This window comes from Pelobates fuscus, chromosome 5, assembly GCF_036172605.1.
Source record: "Pelobates fuscus isolate aPelFus1 chromosome 5, aPelFus1.pri, whole genome shotgun sequence".
Classification (NCBI taxonomy): domain Eukaryota; kingdom Metazoa; phylum Chordata; class Amphibia; order Anura; family Pelobatidae; genus Pelobates; species Pelobates fuscus.
The window spans coordinates 313,187,606-313,201,790 of record NC_086321.1 but is presented as its reverse complement, the minus strand read 5'-3'; the positions used below and the strand labels follow the sequence as shown (position 1 = coordinate 313,201,790).

The 14,185-nt window shown below is 47.5% G+C and overlaps 1 protein-coding gene across 4 annotated transcripts in view; it reads left to right on the top strand.

The window, feature by feature from the left end:
* The window catches only part of APC2 (APC regulator of WNT signaling pathway 2), a 264,775-nt gene that overhangs the window by 109,920 nt on the left and 140,670 nt on the right, over positions 1–14,185 (top strand). For 3 of the 4 annotated variants that reach the window (XM_063455535.1, XM_063455532.1, XM_063455533.1), the window contains exon 4: positions 13,487–13,580. In XM_063455535.1, the coding sequence (XP_063311605.1) occupies positions 13,487–13,580 (94 nt within the window). The remainder of the gene's footprint in view (positions 1–13,486; positions 13,581–14,185) is intronic. The other variant, XM_063455534.1, reaches the window with a different exon arrangement.

Here is a 14,185-nt window from a genome sequence, read left to right as displayed (position 1 = left end):
CTTTCTGTGAAACCTTGACTGTGACAAATTGACTGTATGTTGGCTGGCACCTTAAGACTTTCTGCGTTGCTAGAGCCACCTTGGACTTTCGCTCATGTGCATCATGTCAGCTGCAATCTAGCGTCACCTGGGGTCGGTGGTCTCGTTTAGGTGGGGTTGGTGTCCGAGGGCCACAGCTTAGTGCTTTGTCTTTGCAACAGGTGATTATGTGGATCATCAGTCAGTAGGTAGTGCGGGGGTGAGGTACATCTGCATTGTCTCATGATTGTTTTAGAGGGCAAGATGTATGTCTGTAGTGGTTTGTGTTGGGGTTAGTGTTGGGGTGGGGAAGGGATGGAGGAGAAGAAGGGGAAGGGAATAGGGAAGAGGTATAGAGTGGACTTAGCTTTCCGCCTCTCCCGCCGATAGGTACTGCAGCCATGGTGCCCAGGTTTGTGTACATTTCTCCGCTCTCCCCTGTAAAGTTGCTGTTAGGGACTCCATGTTGTACATTTCCCCTATTCTATCCATCCATTGTTGGAAGGTAGGCGCACCCCGTTGTTTCCATAGTGTGGGAATTAATGATTTTGTGGCAGTGATAGAGATGTTTTGTCAGTGACTTCTTGTATGTGTTTAGGGCGGTGTCCGTGTGGTGTAATAGCATGGGAAGCAGTTGGAGTGGCAGTTCGTCTGTAATCTGTTGAATCTTAGTGTTGACCATTGACCAGAAGGGGGTTATATCCAGGCAGCTCCACCAGATGTGGAGAGCAGAACCTTTCCAACACATCTCCGACGCTTCTGTGCTCATGCGGTGCAGTACGTCGGGTGTCCTATATCAGTGGGTCAGAATCTTGAAGCTTATCTCCTAGTACTTGGAGCTGATGGAGCTTTTATGTGTGAGTAGGTATATTTTCTCCCATTCCTGCAGTGTGGTTCCTGTTTCCCTTTCCCATTTGGCTTTGTATTTCTGGGCTGGTGCGTTTTCTCCATGAATAAGCATAGCATACAGGAGGGATATCCTCTTCTCTAAGTGCCGTCTCCTGGTGCAGACAGTCTCAAACTGAGTAAGGTCTCTATTGGGGCATTGCGTAGTTGGGAAGGCCGAGTAGTATGTTTTCAGTTGCATGCAGTGGAGTATGTCAATGCCCGAGGGCATGGTGTTGGTAATTATGTCTGCGAGGGGCTTAAGTTGGTTGCTCAGTAAGAATTGTTGGATGTATATCCAGTCTGTGTGCGTAAAGGTAATGTAGGTTGGCTGGTGTCAGACTGCCACCTATGTCTGGGTTATGTGCGACCGGTGTTAAAGGGCCAGGGGATGTGGTTAACTTCCACAGGTATCGGAGGGTGCACCAGACTCTCAGAGTGACGTCAATCATTGGGTTGTTGGTACAGAGGGAGCTAAATGTCAAGTTGCCAAGCCAGAGTCGAGTGGGCCATGTGCCCATCGCCTCGGATTTTTCCATATGGACCCAAATCTTAGAGGTTAGGTGTGCATGTCAGTCCGCAATTCTAAGGAGGTGTGCGGAGTGATAATAGCCTAGTATTGATGGTAGTCCGGTGCCACCTTGGCTGGTTTTTGGGCTGTTCTAGTTGAGTTTTGCTGATCGTGGCAGCTTTGTAGTTCCACACGTATGTTGACCGGCACCGCCTGGAACAGGTATAAAAGGCGCGGGAGGATGTTCATCTTCACCGCGTTGATTCGACCGAACCAGGATACATACAGTCCCGACCACCTGTATAGGTTGGATTGCACGGCTGTTAGGATGGGGAGGAAGTTCAGTTGATATAGATGTGCCAATTCTTTCAGTAGCCAGACCCCCAGATACTTAAGTTTTGCTTTGCACATCGTGTAGTGGGATTGCATTTGTAGGTGTTGTTCTCTATCCGGTGGGAGAGTAATGTTAAGTGCCTCCAATTTACTCATGTTTAGTTTAAGGTTCGACAGCTTCCCGTACTCTCGGAAGGCTTGTAAAAGCTTGTGCAAGGAGATTAATGAGTTGTCCAGGAAGAAGAGCATGTCATCCGCGTATGCGGTGACTCTATGCTCCACTTGGTTCAGTGCGAACCCCCGTGATGCCCCCGTCCTGTCTGATCGCCTCCAGGAATGGTTCTAGAGAGATGGTCAACAGGAAGGGGACACCCCTGTCTAGTGCCATTGTGAATGAGCAATGTTGCAGATAATGTGCCATTGATCCGTATGCGGGCTGTTGGGGTTGTGTAAAGGGCCATCACCCAGGAGCAGAGGTGGGGGCCAAAGTGCATGTGTTGAAGTGAGGTCTCGAGGTATGTCCAATCCACCCAATTGAAGGCTTTTTAGGCATCAGTGGAGACAACAGAAACAAAGAAGCAAAAATTCACACACTAAATATATGCTGACTGGAGAAAAAAAACTTAGGCACCAAAGCATCCAGTGGTATGGAACAATTTAACCAGAGGGAGACCACTAAATATCTCAAGTAACAGAAAGTATCAACACAGAAATAAACTGACTCCAAATAATTATAAATATTGAACTATCCTTATAAGGCTACTCCCATGCCTAAGTAAGTGAGGAGATAAAGTTACTAAACACCTAAGTCTGCAATATTCATATAGGCTTTATTAGTCCTGGCCCTTTAATGCATTGGGTGTTAGTAAATCTCCACTTAGTACCTAAGCACCAGAAAAAGTGCCAAAGGGAGAAAGGTCACTGTCTAAAAGATTGGCAGCCCTAATAATCAAAAGTAGACAGATGGATAAAGTAAAATAAAATAAAGAAAGCCTCTCTCCTTATGAGACTTACTAGCAGGGGCGGGCTGGGCCGGGGGGCAGGGAGGCAATTGCCCCCCAGGCCGCCCGAAATTCTTTTAGGACCGGCCGCGGTGGGCCGGCCCTTTAAATGCTGCAGCCGCCGAGCGCTCTGTAAAGAGCGCTCAGACGGCTGCAGCAGCTTTTCCCTCCCTCCCCTTCCCTGTAGCAGGGCCGAGCTGCTTTCCAGTCCGCGGTGCCCGGCCGGAGTGATGGGAAGGTGCACACTGAGTGTGCACCTTCCTGTCAGTCCGGCCAGTTACAGGAAACAGAAACTCCTGTTCTGCGCGGAGTTTCTGTTTCCTGTAACCGGCCGGACTGACAGGAAGGTGCACACTCAGTGTGCACCTTCCCATCACTCCGGCCGGGCACCGCGGACTGGAAAGCAGCTTGGCCACGCTACAGGGGAGGGGGTAAGAAGAAGGGAGGGGGGAGTAAGAAGAGGGGAGGGGGTAAGGGGAGGGGGTAAGAAGAGGGGAGGGGGGAGTAAGAAGAGGGGAGGGGGGGAATAAGAAGAGGGGAGGGGGGAGTAAGAAGAGGGGAGGGGGGAATAAGGGGAGGGGGGGATAAGAAGAGGGGAGGGGGGAATAAGAAGAGGGGAGGGGGAGTAAGAAGAGGGGAGGGGGGAATAAGAAGAGGGGAGGGGGGATAAGAAGAGGGGAGGGGGGAGTAAGAAGAGGGGAGGGGGAGTAAGAAGAGGGGAGGGGGAGAGTAAGAGGGGAGGGGGGAGTTAGAGGGGAGGGGGAAGAGTGAGGGGGGAGTAAGAAGAGGGGAGGGGGAGTAAGAGGAGGTGGGGAGTAAGAAGAAGGGGGGAGTAAGAAGAGGGGAGGGGGAGTAAGAAGAAGGGAGGGGGAGTAAGAAGAGGGGAGGGGGGAGTAAGAGGGGAGGGGGGAGTAAGAAGAGGGGAGGGGGAGTAAGAGGGGAGGGGGAGTAAGAGGAGGGGGGAGTAAGAAGAGGGGAGGGGGAGTAAGAAAGGGGAGGGGGGAGTAAGAGGGGGGAGTAAGAAGAGGGGGAGGGGGAGTAAGAAGAGGGAGAGGGGGAATAAGTAGAGGGGGAGGGGGGAGTAAGAAGAGGGGGCAGTAAGAAGGAGGGGAGATAAGAAAAAGGGGGGAAGAAGAGGGGGAGGGGGAGTAAGAAGAGGGAGAGGGGGAATAAGAAGAGGGGGAGGGAGGAGTAAGGAGGGGAGATAAGAAAAATAAGGGGGTGCGTAAGAAGAGGGGGGAGTAAGAAGGAGGGGAGATAAGAAGAAAAAGAGGGGGGTAAGAAGAAGAAGGGGAAGAAAGAAGAAGAGGGGGAGGGGGAGGGGGAGTAAGAAGAAGAGGGGGAAGGGGAGTAAGAAGAGGGGGAGTAAGAAGGAGGGGAGATAAGAAAAATAGGGGGGAAGGGGAGGGGGAGTAAGAAGAGGGAGAGGGGGAATAAGAAGGAGGGGAGATAAGAAAAAGAAGGGGTAAGAAGAAGAAGGTGGGAGTAAGAAAAATAGGGGGGAGTAAGAAGAAGAAGGGGGAGTAAGAAGGAGGGGAGTAAGAAGAAGAGGGGGAAGGGGGGTAAGAAGAAGGGGGAGTAAGAAAAAGAGTGGGGAGTAAGAAGGAGAGGGGAAGTAAGAAGAAGAGGGGGAAGTCAGAAGAAGAGGGGGGAGTAAGAAGAAGAGGGGGGAGTAAGAAGAAGGGGGGGTAAGAAGAAGGGGGGATGTAAGAAGAAGAAGAAGAGGGGGTAAGAAGAAGAAGGGGGAGTAAGAAGAAGTAGGAGGGTTAAGAAGCTCTAAGGGACAGAAGGGACAGCTCTATAGGACAGGGGGCAAGACAGTGAGCTCTTTCACACTATGCGCACACACACACACACACACACAATGCATCCCTATACATACACAGAAACACACAATGCATCCATTACACACACACACACAATGCAACCCTTACACACAAAGACAATGCATTCTTTGCACACATACACAGAAACAGACAATGCAAACACACACACACTGCTTTTCTTACATACACACAGAAACACAATGCATCTCTTACACTCAATGCACACACATACAGACACACACCTTGCATCCCTTACGCATACAAACACAGATTCACACAATGCATCCCTTACACACAACCAGAAACACATAATTGCGACGTATGATGCTGGTTGGTCCGAAGTCAGAAGGTCCCTGGACAGGTTTTGGCCCATTTTACTAAATGATATACACCTCAAGAATGTCTTAGGCTCACATATCGATATCACGGCCAGAAGGGGGCGTAATATCCGGGACATGTTGGTACCCAGTCACTTCTCCACCATGCCACATCCACGAGCCACTTGGTTGGGCACTCCGCCCTGTGGCTCATATGGCTGCGGAAGATGTGTAGCCTGTAGATACATATCTAGAGAATCCAAAACTGTGAGTGACAGTGCAGGACAAGGTTCAATCGAGATAAAGAACTTCTTTAATTGCAACACCAAAGGCCTTGTGCGTAACGGATCGCCTGGCACCCCGACTTGGTACCTCTGTTAATGGATGCTCCTAGTGCTTCCTGAGGACTCCAAGCACTCTGGCAGACACCACATCACCGAATCCGAGAAACCTTTAAATTTCTCCCAAGCATATGAATGCTGTATACCATTGAATAGGAACCATACGAATAGGCTTGTACTCCTAGCAGTCAACTGGAACAGCATGCAATAAATCCTTCCCCCCAATAATGAGACGACACATCACTTTGAGGGTAAAACAGGAAGTCTGGACTGGCTCATCCAGCCTGGCTTTTATTTCCAACTCACACATACAGGCCACACCCAGGGGGAGGCATAAAAGAACCAATGACATAGATGTTACCTCCCACACATCCCCTCCCCTTAGTGTGACACATAATCCCATTATGCATACAGTGTAAAATATACTTTTACACAACTTTCATACCTTTAAAACCATACATCACATTCACATAAAAATACATATCCACAATCAATCCATTCAGGGGAACAACATATTAAAAAATGGCATGAATCCGACCAGGGGTTCAAAAGTTACTAAAAGTATCTTTTGTTCCTTTCTGGCTGGCAGAAAAACATCCCCACAATGCACCCTGGTTTCCTCCCTTCTGCCCTGGAGTTAATTGGAGAAGTAATCCAATTACCCAGGACTAAAGGCAGACTCCATTAACCACATGGTTGCAAAACAACATAAAACACTTTAAAATACATAAAGTCACATTTACACATAACACACAGACATTTCACCTATCCCCAGATAGCTGGGATCTGCACACACAAAACTACCGAATAGCGCGCAGATCCTACTCACACAGTACAATTGCCATGGAGCTAAAGTCTTTCCCATAGTCTTTCATTAAATGAATAGGCTCCATGGTATGGCTATCTGGTGTATCACATTCCCATAAAGTCTGGTCCATAGTCCAAAGGCAAGAGGCGGGCAATCGGCCCCCTCCAAGGACACGTGGCGAGGTCGGTTTCGCCACAATCCCAAAAAGTCCCAATATGTCCATCGATGATTTTAAAAGGGCCAGTTGCAGCAATATAAAGTACAATATGCCCCAAATAACCCAGGGGCCATAGTCAGCAGGTAGGAGGCTAGCAAACAGGCTTCTCCAGGGCCCAGTGGCGAGGTTGGTTTCGCCACATTTCTCCCCTTTTCCAAACAGACTAACAGGGTACCTGACCTCTTGCCGGTCAGTGCCCTTGTTAGTCCAGCAGCCCACCCACAAGACAGAAACAGCAGTACAGCCCACCCGCAATAAATGGTTACTACACCTGGGTAAGGGAGAATCTTGTCCATGTCCAGGTGCCTTACCACGGCTGTGTGGGGGACTGGTAGGCTGCCTTGGTGGGTTGCTGAGGGGGCAGAGACCAGCGGTACTCTGTCCTGGTGCCAGCACTACCACGGGAGTAGTCTGGTTGGAGCCTGGTTGCTGGAGACCGACTGTCTCCTCTTTAGCTGCACAGCTCTGCTGCTGGAGACCGACTGTCTCCCCTTTGGATACATAGCTCCGCTGTTGGAGGGGGAGACCGACTGTCTCCCCTTTGGCTAAGCAGCCTTGTTGCTGGGGGACAGGACTGACTGTCCTTACCCCCTGTGCTGTAGGTGCAGAGACCACAGTTCCACCTGCACAGTTGTGGGGCTTACAGTCTCCCCCTGGTACATTAAGCTGCCGCTGGGGAGAGGTGGTAACAATCTCCTCTCCCATGCATACTTTCAGTCTTTGTGGAGGGAGACCGACTGTCTCTCCTCCCAATGCAGTGTCCTGCTGCTGGGGAAAGGAGACTGGGCTCTCTATTCCCTGCTGGACACTCTGCCGCTCGGGAAAGGAGACTGGGCTCCCAATTCCCAACAAATCACACTGCCGCTGGGGAGGGAGGACGGCCCCTTCAGCTCCCTGTAACTTGGGCGCAGAGACCACGGTCCCATCTGCGCTGGTGTGGGGCTTACTGTCTCCCCTTGGTGCGCTAAGCTGCCGCTGGGGAGAGGGGGTAACAAACTCCTCTCCCTTACACACTTTCAGCCGCTGGGGAGCAGGGCTGACCCTCTGTACTCCCTGTAGGCAGGGCGCAGAGACCACGGTCCCATCTGCGCTGGTGAGGGGCTTACTGTCTCCCCTTGGTGAGCTGCGCTGCCGCTGGGGAGAGGGAATAACAAACTCCTCTCCCTTACACACCTTCAGCCGCTGGGGAGAGGGGATAACAGGCTCCTCTCCCTGCACCGTAGACTGCCGCTGGGGAGCAAGAACGGCACCTTCAGCTCCCTGTAACGCACACTGCCGCTGGGGATCTGGGCCGACTGCCCAGCATCCCTGTAGGGCCGGTAGAGAGACCGCAGTCCCATCTCCACCTGCCATCTGTGGGTCTTCCCAGGACCAATCCGTGATGCCCCTCAACATTTGTGAGTAAGGGCCACCTGCTTCCCCACCTGGCAACTCTGGCTGCTGCTGGGGATCTGGGCCGGCTGCCCAGCATCCCGGTGGGCCCGGTGGAGAGACCTTGGTCCCATCTCTACCTGCCTGTTGTGGTTCCTCACAGGACCAGTCTATGAGGACCCCCACTTCGGGTTCCTCTCGCCGCCTCAGGGAAAGACGGCTAACCTCCTCGGATGCAGCCTCTACTCGGCTGCTGTAACGCTCCTGCTGCTGAGCATACTTCCTCTCTTTTGCCAACCGGAATTCTCGGTCCAGCCTTGTGTTTCGCTCAGCCATGACCTGGTTCCAGATCACCCGGCGTGTCTCCATGGGTATATCATCCCCATACTCGGCCACTCGCTGCCTCACCTCGGCCAGCCAATCATCTCCAGAGCCAGAACCCTCCATACTTGTCTGCTCCCAGGGGCGCTGCACGACTGCTAGCGTTGCCCTCAATTTGTAAATCCAAACAGTGTCTCTGAGCTGCTTTACCTCACACTAGGACGCCATCCCACCGCTTGCCACCAATGTAACGGATCGCCTGGCACCCCGACTTGGTACCTCCGTTAATGGATGCTCCTAGTGCTTCCTGAGGACTCCAAGCACTCTGGCAGACACCACAATCACCGAATCCGAGAAACCTTTAAATTTCTCCCAAGCATATGAATGCTGTATACCATTGAATAGGAACCATACGAATAGGCTTGTACTCCTAGCAGTCAACTGGAACAGCATGCAATAAATCCTTCCCCCCAATAATGAGACAACACATCACTTTGAGGGTAAAACAGGAAGTCTGGACTGGCTCATCCAGCCTGGCTTTTATTTCCAACTCACACATACAGGCCACACCCAGGGGGAGGCATAAAAGAACCAATGACATAGATGTTACCTCCCACACATCCCCTCCCCTTAGTGTGACACATAATCCCATTATGCATACAGTGTAAAATATACTTTTACACAACTTTCATACCTTTAAAACCATACATCACATTCACATAAAAATACATATCCACAATCAATCCATTCAGGGGAACAACATATTAAAAAATGGCATGAATCCGACCAGGGGTTCAAAAGTTACTAAAAGTATCTTTTGTTCCTTTCTGGCTGGCAGAAAAACATCCCCACAATGCACCCTGGTTTCCTCCCTTCTGCCCTGGAGTTAATTGGAGAAGTAATCCAATTACCCAGGACTAAAGGCAGACTCCATTAACCACATGGTTGCAAAACAACATAAAACACTTTAAAATACATAAAGTCACATTTACACATAACACACAGACATTTCACCTATCCCCAGATAGCTGGGATCTGCACACACAAAACTACCGAATAGCGCGCAGATCCTACTCACACAGTACAATTGCCATGGAGCTAAAGTCTTTCCCATAGTCTTTCATTATATGAATAGGCTCCATGGTATGGCTATCTGGGGTATCACATTCCCATAAAGTCTGGTCCATAGTCCAAAGGCAAGAGGCGGGCAATCGGCCCCCTCCAAGGACACGTGGCGAGGTCGGTTTCGCCACAATCCCAAAAAGTCCCAATATGTCCATCGATGATTTTAAAAGGGCCAGTTGCAGCAATATAAAGTACAATATGCCCCAAATAACCCAGGGGCCATAGTCAGCAGGTAGGAGGCTAGCAAACAGGCTTCTCCAGGGCCCAGTGGCGAGGTTGGTTTCGCCACATTGTGTACCTGCTGTCATGCTCCTGTGGAGTAAAATACGTGGGCAAGACTTTTAGGGCATTCAAGGAGAGAATTATGGAACATGTACGGTCTCCAAGAAATCGCCTGGAAACACCTGTCTCGAGACACCTTAAAGAACACCATCATGGTGACTCCAATAACCTTCGGTTCTGTGGCTTGGAATTAGTTAAAAGGAACCTAAGACGTGGAGACTTTGATAGGGTCTTGAGACAGAGAGAGTCGAAATGGATATACAGACTAAAGACACTCCAACCTCGGGGTCTGAATGAAGGCTTCTCTTTTGCCCCATTTATTTGACCTCACTATTTTTGAGTGTCCTACTTTGGGCTATCTAGCTTTATTTTTGCCCTTAGTTTGCTATGTTTTCGTTTATACGAGGGTCTTGTTTGTTAGCAAGAAACACCCCCTCCTCCCCCCCCCACACACTATAATTCCCCCCCCCCCCCCACACACTAACACCATCTATGGATAGTGTGGATGGGAGTATAATTATATTATATATATACATTGGCCCCCCATATTAAAATGGATGAAGGATAATTCCCTTTAGCAATATATCTATGGATGGAGGCATTTGTGTATATGGGTTATTTTACTGTAAAGGGGGATGTATATATACCTGTCTACAAGAATTCTATGTGTAACTTATCTTATAACTTTTCTTATCCTATATGTAAGACTCATTTTCGATCAATCAGTAAAGTTTATCCTCCTACATGTATAAAGTTATGTCTCTTTAAATTTTCAGGTGGATTGAGGCCATCCTATTTAAATAAATGCAGGCTATACATATATACCTATTTTTATATATATCTGGTTAGGAAGGTCTACTCTACACTTAACCTCCTTGAGAGAAACTTTTTTAGAGAAGGAATTATGTCCTGAACTGTATTAAAGCACAAATTCTAAGTGCTTGCGCATGCGCTCGCAATTTGATGCGGTCATGCGCACTTCATTTGCGGGCGGTGATTACACTTCTCGTACAGCTGTGATCAGCCGTCTGGCGGATACAACCGAATCCCTCCTCCCGTGGACAGGTAGAAGGGACGTTTTTTTTTATGTGGGTATATAAGGAGTCAAGGGAGGGTGTTACACTGCCAGTTACCTGCCCTTGAGAAAGGCGGTTAGACCGCCGAAACGCGCGTTGGGCGACCTGTGCAGGACGACCTGTACCTAAACTAACTAACTACTATCTAGTTATGACTTAACGATTGTGGTCATGGCTTCTATCGACTGAGACTACAGCCTGCAGGATATCCCCTAAAGAGATCCTTAACTTTGTGTTATATCGTAGGGATTTATGACATATGTTAGTGTGGTGACAGAGTCCGTTTTTTCTACACTGGACCCTGTTTAGACAGCACTCTTTCTAACAAATTTGTTTGTCATTAGGATGTTCTATTTTATTATATATTTTTGACTTGTGATATTTTAAATACAATCAATACAAGTTTCATTTGGATTTTGCCAAGGCATTTGATACGGTTCCTCACAATAGGTTAGTTTTCAAACTAAAAGAAATTGGTCTGGATGAATATTCTTGATCTTGGGTAGAACATTGGCTTAAGGATAGAGTACAACGAGTTGTCATTAATGGTAAATTTTCAAGCTGGACAAAAGTGGTAAGTGGTGTCCCTCAGGGTTCTGTTTTGGGACCGCTTCTATTTAACATATTTATAAATGATCTTGCAATAGGCATTGAAAGCCATGTTTTAGTGTTTGCAGATGACACAAAACTTTGTAAAGAAATAAAATGTGAGCAGGATATTGCTTTGCTGCAGAGGGATTTAGATAGATTGGGGGACTGGGCACTAAAATGACAGATGAAATTTAGAGAAATTTAAATTTATGCACTTCGGGGTCAAGAATGCACAAGCAACTTACACCATAAATGATAGTGAATTAGGGATAACCACACACGAGAAGGATTTTGATTTTTGAGTTTTTATAAACAACAAATTAGGCAGCAATATGCAATGTCAATCTGCAGTTGCTAAGGCCAGTAAGGTTTTGTCATGTATAAATAGGGTATAAATTCTCGGGATTAAAACATAATTTTGCCTCTTTATAAATCGCTGGTAAGACCACACTTTGAATATGCTGTGTAATTTTGGGCACCTGTTCTAAAAAAGGATATCATAGCAATAGAAAAAGTGCAGAGACGAGCTACAAAATTGATAAAAGGAATGGAGCACATTAGTTCCGAAGAAAGGTTACAACATTTGAATCTCTTTAGTTTGGAAAAACTGCGCCTCAAAGGGGATATGATAACATTATACAAATATGTTCGGGGCCAGTACAAACCATTATCTTGAAACCTATTCATAAGCAGGGCTCTACATAGGACACGAGGTCACACATTTAGGCTGGAAGAAACAAGATTTAATCTAAGGCAATTGAAAGTTTTTTTTTTCCAGTAAGAACTATAAGGATATGGAATTCTTTGCCTGAAGAAGTGGCGTTATCAGAGTCCATACAGATGTTTAAACAGCAATTGGATAAATACCTCCAAAAACATAACATACAGGGACATAATTTGTGAGGTAATAGCTACTTGACCCAAGGAGATATCTGACTGCCATTTTGGGTTCAAGAAGGAATTTTTTCCTAGTTTGTTGCAAAATTGGAAGCGCTTCAGACTGGGTTTTTTGCCTTCTTTTGGATCAACAGCAAAAACATATGTCAGGAAGGCTGAACTTGATGGACGCAAGTCTCTTTTCAGCTATGTAGCTATGTAACTATGCTATATTTTCTAATACATTTGTTTCTAGGATCATTATCTGCATTTGTTTCTATTGTTGTTTCATCGTTAGGGGTTACTTCCACCCACTCTTCCTAGAAATTATTGGGATTAGCTCCTATGTCCTTTACTATTTATTTAGATGAAAATAAAGGAAAGGGACCTCAGTTAGGAAAAAGGCCAAATTAGTCATTTGTTTCATGTCAGTTTACAGAGGAAGAGGTTCTATTTCAGCTGTCAAAAGTCAAGACAAATAAGTCAATGGGGCCTGATGGAATACACCCAAGTTATTAAAAGAGCTCAGTGGTGTACTATCAAAATCATTAACAGATTTATTTAACCAATCATTGTTATTAGGAGTAGTCCCAGAAGATTGGAAGTTAGCGAATTTGTGCCCATTCACAAGAAAGTTAGTAGGGAGGAGTCGGGCAAATATAGGCCAGTAAGCCTTACTTCAGTAATGGGGAAAGTAATAGACATGTGCAATTCGTTTCAGTCCAAATTTAAGAGCGGCCGGAATTTAGGGTAGGAGTAGAGGTAGGGTTAGGGTAAGGGTTAGGGGTAGAGGTATGGTTAGGGGTATGGTTAGGGGTAGGGTAAGGGGTAGGATTAGGGGTAGGGTTAGGGAATTGCCAAAGTCCCGAATAGCTGTTAGGAGCAGAGAACGTCCTCAGGTCCATTTATTATTGGTTTATGGGACCCCCGAGCCTACTTCTGTACAATGGGTGGACTAACAGACATGTAATTGTAACCAGACAACTGGAGGTACAGGAACAGAAGGGGTGGAGGGCCCTGCTCAATGAGCTTACATTCTGGAGGAATGAATATTTGTGATGGGATTTCCCAAGGTAAAGTGTCCATGAAAATAGCTTTTGAAGGAATACTGAAGCACCATGACCCCTACAGTGCAGAGTAGTAACAATTGGAGTTCTTACCTGGAGTCTGCTGGACATTGCTTCCCACCCCCTCTCAGCCTTCAGGGAAACTTAAAGCTCCTCCATAGTTTAATAGTGCAGCGCAGAGCCAGGGCATTGGCTGAAAATGTCAACTGATTATTTTTAGCTAATGAGCTAAACCCTGCAGGCTTAGCTCTATGCAGATAATGTAAAGCTCTCTGAGAGGCAGGAAGTGGCGCCTAGCCGACCATGGGTAGGAACTCAAACCATTGCCAAACTATTTGACTACTTGCTAAAGGATAAACAGGGGATTACTGCCACCATAACCACTACAGCATACAGCGCTTATGGTGCTTGATATTTTCCTTTGCAAATCTATAACATATGTATGCAGATATATAATTTCTGGATTTTCAAGTAGAAGAACAACACTAATTAATATAAATTATATTTCTTTTTGCTCTAGGAGGTTTTAAAACATCTGCAGGACAAACTTGAACAAGATGTTGGCGGGCCATGCAGTCAGCCTGAAATGCTGGAACAGCTAAATGGTGATTATTGTAAGAAAGAAATATATATTTTTAAAATTTCCTGTTAATAATAATTTTAAAGTGGTACTATAAGCACCATAACCATTCCAGCACTGTATACTGGTTTGTTGTCAAATTGTTCTGAAGCGGTGCTGCAAAAGCCAGGACTTGCGCAGGCATCCATCACCCAGTCTCCTGCAGCCACATTATCCTTAAAAATATGTTCAACCGGGGGGACGGGGCCTGGCCGCTGAGCTGAGCAGACGCAGGCAACATCGGCTCCTGCTACTAACAAGAAATTAAACAACAATTACCCACATAGCCACCTAATCTTGACGCCCATGAGCTGACATTCGACAGAGGAGCCTGTGAACAGCATAATGATGCCACATAAGTTGATATTATGCCAGATACCGCTCGGCCACCACAAGCGGCCTACACGCACGGATGGCCCGGGGGAGACGTCCGCTCTCCCGCCGCCACAACACTCGGCTGACAATCTGCAGAGCCCACGTTCCCCCCCCCCCTGGTCCGGCGGGGGTTATCCCGGTCCACATCAACCTGGCTTGTAAAACAACACTCACATCGACGAACCCAAGCGGCCTGCTCCCTGCTTACAAGATGGCGGCGGAGGA